At 38.8% G+C, this 13,044-nt stretch overlaps 1 protein-coding gene across 2 annotated transcripts; it reads left to right on the top strand.

The window, feature by feature from the left end:
- Positions 1–3,022: 3,022 nt before the first annotated feature.
- On the top strand, positions 3,023–11,885 carry LOC108432772 (retinol dehydrogenase 13). 2 transcript variants are annotated; one of them, XM_017706872.2, is made up of 7 exons: positions 3,023–3,204; positions 6,133–6,267; positions 6,347–6,538; positions 7,430–7,591; positions 9,152–9,271; positions 9,385–9,589; positions 10,779–11,885. In XM_017706872.2, the coding sequence occupies exons 1-7, from the start codon at positions 3,138–3,140 to the stop codon at positions 10,882–10,884; spliced, it is 987 nt and encodes a 328-aa protein (XP_017562361.1). In that variant the 5' UTR covers positions 3,023–3,137; the 3' UTR covers positions 10,885–11,885. The 2 variants fall into 2 exon arrangements, with proteins under 2 accessions (XP_017562361.1, XP_017562360.1); XM_017706871.2 differs by lacking the exon at positions 7,430–7,591 and having other exon boundaries at positions 3,036–3,204.
- The last annotated feature ends 1,159 nt before the right edge of the window (positions 11,886–13,044 follow it).

Raw genomic sequence — 13,044 nt, forward strand, 5'->3', positions numbered from 1 at the left:
TTGTTATAGCTTGTTGGTCCATGTCAAGTTTTTCCCTAGCACGTGGGGAAATATTACTGTGGGGAAATCATTACTCTGTTTTTAGATTACATGTTAATGTTTTGGTTAGTAGAAAGTGATAATGATTAGGGAAATTTGGTGTTCCTATATCATTGTTTCACTACATCACGACTTCCCACACAGGGAGTCCTGGACTAAACAGCATTCTGAGCAAGACACATAAATGGCTTTTTCCTTATAATGAGTTTAATGGAGAAAAATATAGCACTTTATGTTTACAATACAGCTTCATTGTTGATCAGTCATACACTACATGGCCAAAAGTTTGTGGACATGTCTCTTCCAAAATCAAGAGTTGTAAAATGAGTCCCCCCTGCTGCAGTACCTGTCTACTCTTCTAGAAAGGCTTTACACTAGATGCTGGAACATTGCTATGAGGACTTGCTTGTATTTAGCTACAAGACCATTTGTGAGGTCAGTTACTGATGCTGGGTTATCAGTTCTGGATTACAAACTCCACTCCAGCTTATCCAATCGTTGATGGATGGAGCTCCATCACTACAGAGAACACTGCTCCACAGTCCAGTGTTGGGGGGCTTTATACCCCTCTAGCCTATGTTTGGCATTGATCATGGTGACCTTAGACTCATGTGCAGCTGATTCAGAACATCCCGTTCTATTTCCAATGTTTTACTATACCAGTTGTGCGTGGATTTGAACCCCTGTGTCAGCAGTGGATGTGCCTTAAAGCAGCTGATTTCACTAACAATTAGGGATGGGGGAGTAGCTAAGTAGCACACTACTTTTTGTAGTTAGCTACAATTTTTGTAGCTAGCAGCTGTAGCCGCTACAGTTTTATTAAATGTAGCTAATGGCTGTAGTGCCTACATGTTTTTATGTAGCTATAATGAAAATGTTCACTCAAATTTCGCTACAGGCCTCAGGAACTCTGCGCATAATCGGAGCCACAGAATGCGGCTGTGTACTGGGCTGGTGTGCAATCCTGACTGAGCTGGATAGTTTGAGCAAACAGGCACACACTGATCACCTCTTACTACTAGCTTAGCTCAGGGTTTGCAACTGAAATGTTAAGAAGAGCCAGCTTGTCCTTTCAACAAAAATGAAACCACCTTCAGAACCACAACATTTTATGTCTGTTTTACTATCTTGGCTGTTAATATGTATTAGTAGGTGCTGATGTGTTAGTTCAGGCTAAAAATTTAATATAAATGCAAACGCAGACTTACTTTGCTCTGCTTTAACCTTTAGCTCAGCTTTTCTCGCACTGCAGTCAGGAAACTTCTCTCTCAATGTTTGACTTTTTATGAGGCTGAAGTCGCTTCTCATTCTCCAGCTTCTCGGTCGAATTCACCAGATCCACCTTAAATGGTGCCTGAGGCGCCAGATCGTACTGCTGCGCCATTTAAGATGAAATGGGACAATTGAACGAGAAGCAGAAGACTAAGAAGGAAGCCAGCTGAGCACTTATAAATGCAAATAAGTCCATTAATCTCCAAATTATCAATGTTCGTCTTAAATCTCTCTCTTTGCTGTTTCGTTATCTGCATTGCTGTGGGTCCAGCAGTCTGCGCACCAGTCTTCAGTGTTAAAGGTTGGTGAATTAGCAGTTATGTGTTCACTCCAGCCCTGTGATGGACTGGCGACCTGTCCAGGGTGTATCCTGCCTTCTACTCGATGACCGCTGGGATAGGCTCCAGCACCCCCCCCCCCGCGACCCTGAGGGAGAAGCGGCTTAGAAAATGTGTGTGTGTGTGTCTGTGTGTGTGTTCACTCCAGCGTTTAAGACTTTGTTGTGAAAACTGTGTTAGAACTATGTGTTATTATGATTTTACAGTAAAGGAGGATTATTGTGTTATTTTACCTTTAAATCTCGTTCTGCAGTGGAGCCGCAGCAGCTCTGCAGCAGTGGAGAGATTATTCAGGCCTGATTCTCACCTCAAACAGAGCCAGAGTCACTGATGAGGATTTTGAGGAAAGTGTTGCTGAAGTTTAAAGGACTCTGAATGTCTGTGAATCTTGCTGAAATGTTGAAATTGGAGCAGTTTTATTACAACAGTTGACAATGCTTTTCACAAAGTTGTTTGGTGTGTATACAATCATTTCTGTAAATTTTTTCCTTAGGAAAAACCTGGGATGTTGCCTTTAGTCTTAATGTTTGTTGGATATCCCGCCTTTGGGTGTGTAAGTCTGATTGCTGGTTACACTTTCTGGTGATCTTTTTGTATATTTGCAGCTTTTCGTTTGTGTGTTTCTTTCTGGCACGTCATTAAGCGCAGTGTCTTCTTCACACTGTCAGATGGGCCTGTTTGGTGTGTCAGGTGAAGATTCACAAACGTTCTTTCACGCTTTGAAAGTAGCTCAAAAGTAGCCTCTACTTTTCAAAAAGTAACTAAAAAGTAGCCGCTACTCTTTCTGGAAAAGTAGCTGCACTGTAGCTGCTACAACTTTTGGGAAAGTGGCTACAAAGTAGCTAACTACACATTTTTCAGCAGCTACCCCAACCCTGCTAACAATGAGGGGGGTCCACAAACGCTGGGACAGATAGCCTGTAATATATGAGAGATCTGGAGATTGTATGTCGCTGTTTTGGTTCATTAAGCCACGCTAAGCTTTTGTTTCACGCTAAGCGTTTCAGAAAGCCCCCGGTAGCCTTTACATAATCCGTTAGTGTTTTATAGCACGATGATTGGATTTATAGCCGAGTTGAGATCAGTCAAATCTCCTTTTGCACGGTCAGTGTGGTGCTCTGTGGACCGTGGGCCTGCTCCTGCTCTCTCATTAAGCGGCACAGTAGATGGATATCTACTCAGAGGCGACACGGACTGTTTTACTCAGTGTTTTTATCTGCTTCCAATTCGACTCGCCTGACATGTAATTCTGGGCACATAATCAGCCAGTAGGCGAAGCTTATAGGGCCCTAAGCTGCTGCATGTCCCCATTCGCCCGCAAACAGAGAGAGAGAGAGAGAGAGGGAGAGGGAGAGGGAGAGGGAGAGGGAGAGGGAGGGAGGGAGAGAGTCTGACTCGAAGGCGACACACACTGAAGTGTCTTCAGGAGGGAACCCCGGCGGCTTTTCTTCCTGGACTCTCCTCAGACAGACGGGCAGCTCCTCTGAGATGTGGGATCAGGTTGTGTCGTCTCCCTATGTGAAGTATGGCGCAGTCCTCTCGCTGACAGCAGGCTGTAAGTCGCTCTTTTTGTCTCGGGCCCTCGTTGTAGCCCAGCTGGCACCAAGCAGCTGCTCTGGCTTCTCGGCTTCTTCTTCGAATTTTCCGTTCCACCTTAAATCAGCTTCGCCTTGCTTGTTGACCAACAAATGAAAACGAGAAGGTGACTGGCGGGGAATATTGATGAATTTGCCAGTCCTCCTGATTTTCTGTCATACATTCAGTAACAGCACGGAGTTTCAGTATTATATAACAGCACTTTGCTACAAACTGCGCCGCGTTATGTGACAGAATGACATTTCAGAGAAGAGCTGTTTACTCCATCAGCTCCATCAGCGGGCTCAGTTAGAGGCAGTAGCCACAGTCACACCAGGCAGGAAAATCAATACAAAACACAACGAATTCGGTTCATTTCTATGTTGCTTTACCCAGACAAGCTGCCTGGCCTAAAGACAAGATATGCCTTAAAGTGCTTAAAAATAAATGATTTGTGAGAAAAAGTTGTGGCAAACGTGTTTAGTTTTTAAACCAATGAAGCAGAACAGCATTCAGCACGATAAAATTAAAATATCGTATTTGCTATCTGTATTTTTAAAAATAACTATGCACATAAAAACATAACTGGATGATCTGGATTTCACACCTTCTTTACTTTGGGTCACTTGATAGTGACTGTGTTAAAAATGTGGTAAGTTTGCCTTTTTTTCCTGGTACAAAAACATTTTTGGTCAGTCAAAAAAAAGTATTTTAATGAACTTTTTTTGTCATAGAATAATAATAATAATAATAATAATAATAATAATATACAGACAGGTGATAAAGCTTAACAGTGACGGAGGAAACAATAGATAGTTAGTTAAAATCATAAGGCAGACAGATGAATTTGGAAACAGTACCAAAAGAATTTTAATGCAGAATTTTTAAGTTTCTTAAAAAGATAAGTTCTTAAAAGTGAGCTTGCAGTTCAGTAGTTTAGAGCCTTAGAGCAGAACTTTAATATCTGTCCTATATGAAACAGGTAGCCATTGTAGTTTTTTTTGAAAATGGGATTGATATGAGTTACTTTTTTGTTTGTTTTTTGTTAGAATTTGTGCTGTTGCCTTTTGTATGTGTTGACGTGTTGTCGAGGATGGATTGTTTTCTTAGAAAGCCCGGTAAAAAGAGCACTGCAGTAATCAACTCTACTTGTTACAAATGCATGAATAAGTTTCTCTGTATATCTTTCAGCTACAGCTCTTAAAAAATTCTAAATGTACTTTAGTGACTGTTTACATATGGGACAAAACAGAGCTCAGAATCTAAGATTACACCCAGGTTTCATACTTAAGGTTTGGTAAACAAAGCTAAACAAGCTTCTCACAAAGTAGCTTTCTCTGAGTTTTAGTACCAAGCTATGAAAATTGATATCATAATTTCTAATAACATCACACAGAGGTAACATGTACAAAGAAAACAGCAAAGGCCCTACAACTGAATCTTGTGAAACTCCACAGGAAATGTAAATTTTTTGATGAATGATTTCTCAGTGAAACTAAGAACTAAATGTGATTTAAACCATTCTAAAACTAAATTATGTTCCTGAGAAACCTACCTAGTATTCTAGACATTGGATTAGAACCTTGTGATCAATGGTCGCACTAAGATCCAATAAGACCAAAATAGAGGGATTTTGGGCATCGGTGCTAAGCTTGAGGTCATTGACAACATGATGAACACCACCAATCCTGTCTCAGTACTACAGTTAGAATAAAAACCTGAGTGAAATTTCTTATATGACTTGCTTGATATTAGATAAACATTTAAATGTTTAAAACAATTAAACTTTATTTAATTGATTAATTAATTAACAAGTTTATTTTGAAAATTCATTTCAAACTCTCCACACATTTTTGAAGATAAATCACCGTAAGACACGCTATCAAAATACTAACAGAAAACAGGGTTCATTATTTGGTCCACAGTGAAAAAGGACTTTGGTATTATCTTTGTCTTTATTCAAATCACTAGAGAGGCATGATTGGATGTTTTCGTACCATTAATGTAGGTGGTCTTTGAGAATATCATAATGCACCTGAAGTTTAGTTTCTAACATAAGTGCTTTGATTTACAACAGTTTCTCTTAAGCTGGTGTATTTCTTCATTGATCTACAGAGTTTTGTGAGTATGTGAGTTTTTCTTCCATTTTACTGGTTCAAGAACGTCAGGAGCTTCCTGAAATCTAGCATTTAGATTGCAGACCATATCATTGCAGGAGAAACATTTGTAAAGCTCTGAATAATTTCTCGGTCAGTGTAATAAAAAAAAACAAAAAAAAACTTTCAGGGACTTTGTTCTTACTTTGGTATGGACTTAGAACAGAAAAGGTCTGATATGAAAACTTCGGGGACACATTTGTGTTTAAACCTTTACTCATTACCAGATCCAGGATGTGACCTAGTATATAATCCATAAGAACTACACAAAAAAAGCTTTTCTCACAGCAACAGCAGCTGTAGTACTGGGATAATATTAGCATTAGATACTAACTTTAACATAACAATAACTATTAAAATAACAATAGGCGTTATAATGAGTCATATTATATCATTATAATGGCATATTATACATCCAGCTAAAAAGGAAGAACGTAAATGAAGTAAATACAGCAAAAAGTGACCAAATGTACATTCTACTAAAATCTATTTAATTATATAATTAATTATATCCTACCAATTATTGTTAATTATAGTAGAAATTGCATAGAAACATAAATATAGATCTGTATTAGGATTGAGACGTGAAATTCAGATATTGAATTGACATTTGACATTCAGATTTATGCTGTTAGAGTGAACAGAAATGGATGCTGGAAATACTTGATTCTCAGCATTCGCAGTGGGACTGTGGTGTAGCTGTGTGGGTTAACAGTGTTGTGCTGTGAACAGGATTTCTATCTCTCACACAGGCCTTATTTTGGTGCGGAAATGGATAGCTGGCGGCACATGCAAAAGTAAAGCTCGCCTCGATGGAAAGACAGCGTTGATTACCGGAGCCAACACTGGCATCGGAAAGGAAACAGCACGGGATCTGGCTCGCAGAGGTATGACACATCATTCAGAGCTGCTACTCATGCCAAGCTGTCGTGCTGCTCTGTGCTATGAGTGGTGTGTGAATTTAAGGGGCTCGGGTGGTGATGGCCTGCCGGGACCTGACGCGGGCTGAGAACGCTGCGGAGGAGATCCAGCGAACCACAGGAAATGGGAATGTGGTCATTCGACACCTGAACCTGGCTTCTCTTTATTCTGTTCGTGAGTTTGCCAAAGACTTCTTAGCCACAGAGGAACGACTTGACATCCTTGTCAACAATGCAGGTAAAGGCTATCATCTACTAAGAACTTTCTGTGTGGATACTAATAAACCTGTGGAAAACACATCAGAGGTTCCTTGTCTGGCCTTTGAGGATCAGTAATCAGTCCACATTTTGGTTCTGTTCCAGTAACCAACACAGCTATAACAGGTCTAGTTCTAGGTCTAAAATATTAACCCAGAATATTATTAATAGAGCAAGTGATATTTCATACACCAAGCTGTGTTTCCTACAGGTCTGAAACAAAAATGCTTTGCATCAGTGACATTGTGTGTTAAATTTATTTATAATGTTGTGGAATATTGTCTTGTTAGAAAATGGAAAAAATGGGATTAATGCACTTGTGGGAGGTGAAGGGGAATGTGGAGCGTTTAATGTAGTGTTTAAAACACTAAAATAATGAATTTGGTGAGTATTAGCATAAAATGTATCTTAAATTAGGGCTGTTCTATTCCAGAAATTTTTCGACTACAATGTCCAAATGATGGGAATTGATGGAGTCTGTTCCACACAATAATTTCTGATAATCGAATTTCTCATTTTTAATAAACAACTTAGCTGACTAAAAGGGGGCTAACTAAGTTGTACCTGATTCTCCTTTTTCAGCTACTTCAGGTGTGTAGATGTTTTGGCACTGGAAATATTGATTTCGACAGATTTTTGTTACAAATATTCAGTTTTACTTTGTTTTCCATTTTGTCTAAAGTAAAATGAAGCTGAATAATCAATGTAAGTAAAATGTAATACCAAGGAGCAGCGCATGTAATCAGCAACAAAGATCAAAATAAGCAGTGCTAATCCAGAAGATGTCTTATTAAGGAGTTGTAATAAAACAGCCATTATAATAATTATTATAAAGCTTTAAAGAAACATTGTACTGTGTTTACTGCAATAGGCGTGATGATGTGTCCTAAGTGGATCACAGAGGATGGCTACGAGACACAGCTGGCAGTCAATCATTTGGGTCACTTTCTGCTCACCAATCTCCTGTTGGATTTGCTTAAGAGCTCCACCCCCAGTCGTGTGGTTACTGTGTCCAGCATTGCACATGTTGGCGGTAATCTTCTTTTGATTGCAAATCAGCAAATCCAAGATTCTTGACAGATCTGTTTCTAGGTCAGACTATCTAAGTATTAAATGCAATTCTACAATTTCAGATAACTGTGAATAATAGAGATGCTTTGATGAATATGAATAATTTTACTAACCCAATTCCAAAAAAAAAGTTTCAACAGTTAGTAAAATGAAAATAAAAACAGAAAAAAGCAGTTTGTTGTTTTTTGTAAATATACACCTTTTCTGAAATTGATAACTGAAGCATGTTCCAAAACAATTGACACAGGAGCAATTTAACAAATGTAAAAAAACACCATGCTTCGGTATAAGAGGAGCATCCAGGAGAGCCCGAGTCCTTTATAGCAAAGATTGGTTTTACAAGTTTAACAAAAATGGCTCAGCAAAAAATACAACAGTTTAAAAGTGATGTTCCTCAGCAAAGTGATTGCAAGGATTTTAGGTATTTCGCCGTCTACTGTGCATAATATCATCAAAAGATTCAGGAAATCCAGAGAAATATTATGTGCACATTACCCAAGGCAGAAAACCACAACTTAATGCCCATGACCTTTTATCTCTCAAATGAGACTGCATTTAAAACTGGCACGATTCTGTGATGGATTTCACCCCATGGGCTTGGCAATACTTTGACAAACTGCTGTCAGTGAATGCTCTCTGTTGCTGCATCTACAACTGCAAATTAAGACTGTATTATGCACAGCGGAAGCCATTTTTCAACAATGTCTAGAAACACTGCCAATTTTTCTGGGTTCAAGCTCATCTGAGATGTACTGATGTTCAGTGGAAATATTTCAGATTGTTGATGGAAAAAAATGGATGTTTTGCTCTTGGGGCCAAAGACTAGGTTGTTCTGGAAGAAAAAGATCTGAATTGTTACTGGCATAAAGTTCAAAAGCCAGGGCCTATTATGGTTTGGGGAATATTGGTGATATTAGCTCTGTGAAAGGAGCAACATGTACTGACTTCTAGACAATGTCTTTTTCAGGGACATCCACGCTTATTTCAGAATAACAGCAGGCCACATTCTGCATGTGTCACAACAGCATGGCTCCCATTGAAAACATGAGTTGCATTATTAAGCTCAAAATACAACAGCAAAGCGACAGCAAAGGTCCTGTACAATTGCACAGCTGAAGACAAGTGTAACAGAAGAATAGTAAAAATGTATGCTTTCAAAACTTTATCATCAGTCTCTTCAGTCTTTTCTACTTCTCAGATTATTAGTTGTTGGTGAAAGGAAAGGTGATGTAACACAGTGGTAAACATGCTCCTGTCCCAACTTATTTTATGGAACATAGTGCAGGTATCACAATGAAAAACAATGAATTCATAAAGTATAACATAAATTATTGTGTGTTTGTACAATTTTCCATTTAATACAGGTCAAACAGAATTTATTACAGCTTATTATTATCACTGCTTTCTGCTTTTATTAGCATTTACATACTGTTCAAAATCTTTTGGAATTGGGTTTGTATCTTATTCTCTGTAAGTGACGCGTTCTAAGCATCTTGCAATCTTTGAATCTGTTTTTATGCAGGAAAGGTTGACTTTGATGATATGTTTTTTGACAAGCGGCCATACAACTCTCTGGTCAGCTACAAACAGAGCAAGCTGGCCAATGTGCTGTTCTCCAGGGAACTTGCTCGTCGGATGAGAGGTAAAATGCAGCCGTTGATCTGAACAAACAATGGGTTAATTATGAGGATTCATTTTGCAAGTCACATAAAGTAACAGCATATTTCTTTGTTTGCTCCATGGTGGATTCCAAAGGTACTGGGGTGACGTCTTATAGCCTGCACCCTGGAGTGATCCGCACAGAGCTGGGCCGCCATGTGGAGTCTTGGCACCCGCTGCTGAAGACTGTACTCTCTCTCCCTTGCATCCTGCTGATGAAAACACCCTGGCAGGGCGCACAGACAACCATCTACTGTGCTGTGACTGAGGGCCTAGAGAGCAAGTCTGGCTGCTACTTCAGGTAGGTTTAGTAGCATTAGTCACATCCATTGCTAGCAGTTAGTCTAGTATTATTAGCCAAGTTGCAGTTGTTAACCGTCTATTATTAATCAAGTTGCAACTATCACATAACAAAAGTTTGTTGTAATTTCATGTTACTTATTTCTCATTTCGTAACTCACTGATACAAGGGGTGAAATAAAAATGATTTGTGTTAGGATATTGTATGTAGTCTTGTTTTACACAAAGAAAAACAATTACAAAGAGAATTACATTATTGCCAAATCAATGTAAACCAAATTGATTTAAACAGGCTCAAACAGATTTAAACCTGTTGGTACAGAATGTAAATTAAATGTAAATGCAAGGGCTGTCACAATTAGAATTGCCTTATTGCAATGGTTTGAAGTGATCTCAGTTATTTAACAGTAACAGTAGTTGTATATGAGATGCATCTTATTGTGTCTTGTATTCTATGTATCTCCAAAATAGAGGAATTGTTAAAAATATCCTTAACCTGTAATGGAAGTTCATATAACAAGATGTTTTTCCAAGTGATTTTGGACTATTTTTGTTGGGCTACTCACCATGAAATGTTAACATAAGGCAAGGGCTATCTAGACTACTGATTGGCTGTCTGAATTTAATTTTGCATACATGTTATTATTACGCTTCTTGATTAGTCTGCAGTCTGCTGTGGTCCATAAATATACACACATCCAGCACCTTTTTAATTTGTTGATAAAGCCATGCTCACTTTTGGCTTGTAAATTAAAAGAAAGTATTATTCAGGAACTGATTAAAGACATTGTATCAGTATTGATCTTGATATGGGACAAGATAGCCTTACTTCTGACTGGTGCTGTAACACGTTTAGAGGGCAGCACTGAGTAGTATTTGTTTATTTGAGCTGGGGCTGTGTCTGTCATCAGCTGGGAGCTATTAAGAATTGAAAGCTAGAAAGCAATATCTGAAAGCTAATCAGCTAATTTGGGCACTTTTGGCTCGTACTTTAATACCTGAATTAAAAAATGATCAATTATTCATTACAGTTATTTATGTGGCAATTAATTGTCAGCTAAAATGTGATGACTGTGACAGTCCTAGTGTAATTCAATATGTAAATGTAATTAACTATGTACATTTACATCTAACCTATGTTAATACATTTAAATAACAATGTAATGTGAATCAAATTTTGGTTTGTACAGTGACTGTGTTGAGAGGCAGCCGTCTCCAGAGGGTAAAGATGATGAAGTGGCTCGGAGACTGTGGGAGGAGAGTGCTCGGCTCGTGGGTTTGACTAAAGAACGTTAGTCTCTGCGTCAGAAGGCTTGTGCTCCACAAAGACGGATGGATCTGATGCAGTTTCACTATGGAATGGAATTTGATGGGTACCACCGTCACACATTAGTATCCAGAAACCTAACAGTGGTTAAACTGCCTTGTGTTTAGTGATGAACAGTTCTATTTGTCCCCTAAATCCCCTCTACTTACCAGGCCTGCTCGCTATATTTAAGACACTTTGGTTCAGTCAGGCCAAGTTAGCTACATTTAGCTATAGACTAAAAGGATGTTGGAGGTGTTGTTGATCTTCCACTGCTGAGGTATATCATTTGCCTTTGGCTGCCTTAGTGAAAGTGACAGGGCTTGTATTTAAAATAGCTGCGCTGCTACCCGAAAAAGGCCAAACTGACCGTGTTTCAGCTGCAATCCAAGTGCAGCTCAAAGAGTGATGCATCACTTTGTCACCCCTGCTGTGTGTCACACTCTTAACGCTTCTCCTCATGGTTATGGCTGCAGCCCACATGCTTCCAAGCGTTGGCGTGAGAGATCCGAAAATAGGAGGACAACTCAAGTCACAGAAGTACTGGCGTCACCAGGGAAACTAGCATGATGCCCATTTATTCACAAAAATGTACTAATCTCAGGAATTAATGTTATCCTTGACCAACTTTATATCTGAGCCTTTGAAAAAAGGGCTGTTTTGCACTATTACTTTGCACTAAAAGGGCTATTACTAATATCAGAGGGTCTCTACTTACTGCACTGTATGTTTATCTGCAATATGGCATCTCTGTTTTTACATGTTCATGAGCTGCTGTGTACAGTTAACACTGTTACATGTGTAGCCATCACTGATTTCTCAGGTGAGTGCTTTAAAACCCATCTGAGCTCATATAATGGATATTAGCGGTGGAGGAAGAAGAAACGATGTAATAACATTCTGACAACATTGTAATTACTCTATTAAAAGTGATAAACATTAAAACATCTATTTGAATTATTGTACTTAAGTAAAAAAATGTAAAACTGCATATGAAGAGCTTCATTCAGTCTCTCATTTGTAACATTTGTGGTTATAAAAAGTTTTTAAAAAGTGTAACAGCTGACGTGTAATGGAAAATGCATTTTTATTTCTCTAATAAAGATGCTATTGATCATAATTTAATAATCAGGTTGAATGACAAGTCTGGATCATAAACTCCACTCCAGCTCATCCCAAAGGTATTGGATGGAGCTCCACAGACAACAGTTCCACTACTTCACAGCCCAATGCTGGGGGCTTCATTCCCCTATAACTGAAGCTTGGCATTGGGCATGGTGACTTTAGGCTCACCTGCTGTTGCTATACAGCGTCCCTTTCTATTGGCAATGCTTTTCTATACAGCTGTATATATTATTTTGGACATGCAGTGTAGCTTACTGTGGCTTATGCTGTTGGATTTCACACAGAGTGTAAGTGCACTAATTCAGCAATTCCCAGGAAGCAGTGCTGAACACGAATGGACATGCACATACAAGGTTTTGATAGGGGTTTGTGAGCACTAGATGGCAGCAGAGTAAGATAAAGACTGAACTCATTCCTTAAAAGGGTCTGGATTGTTGTTGTTGAGGCCAAGTTTCAACCCAGACAAGGAAGTCATTCTCTCCAAATTGTATTAAGTTACTCTGCCCTATGAAAAATAGGTTTGGGAGTACATCAATTCCCCTTTAAGTCTGTCGAGAAAACAAAATATGTTTGAAAAAAAATTGTTTTAATTGAACATACAGTGGGATTCACTAGTGAAAATGCTTCTATTTTTCACTACTTCATTATACAATACAAAAGTATTTCATTACAAAGTATATTACCAGCATAACAATTTCAGTTGGCATTCACTGACAGCAGTTTGTCAAAGTATTGCCGAGCCCATGGGGTGAAATCCATCACAGAATCGTGCCAGTTTTAAATGCAGTCTCATTTGAGAGATAAAAGGTCATGGGCATTAAGTTGTGGTTTTCTGCCTTGGGTAATGTGCACATAATATTTCTCTGGATTTCCTGAATCTTTTGATGATTGAAATGTACAGCCAGTCAAATTTTACTTTTTTTTTTTTTTACTGTTTGACTGTATGTTCCCCTTTTGCTTTACTGACACTGTGCGCTTGTGCTGGCATGGACTCCACACGTTTGTACAAAAGCCTCTAATGAGTT

Source organism: Pygocentrus nattereri, chromosome 3 (genome assembly GCF_015220715.1).
Source record: "Pygocentrus nattereri isolate fPygNat1 chromosome 3, fPygNat1.pri, whole genome shotgun sequence".
Taxonomy (NCBI): Eukaryota; Metazoa; Chordata; class Actinopteri; order Characiformes; family Serrasalmidae; genus Pygocentrus; species Pygocentrus nattereri.

Excerpts from the sequence above, each read along its gene's own strand:
- LOC108432772 (XM_017706872.2), top strand. The coding sequence starts at position 3,138 with ATGTGGGATCAGGTTGTGTCGTCTCCCTATGTGAAGTATGGCGCAGTC. Across the intron at positions 3,205-6,132 it reads CCTCTCGCTGACAGCAGGCT|GCCTTATTTTGGTGCGGAAA; the intron begins GTAAGTCGCTCT and ends TCTCTCACACAG. Across the intron at positions 9,272-9,384 it reads ACTTGCTCGTCGGATGAGAG|GTACTGGGGTGACGTCTTAT; the intron begins GTAAAATGCAGC and ends TGGATTCCAAAG.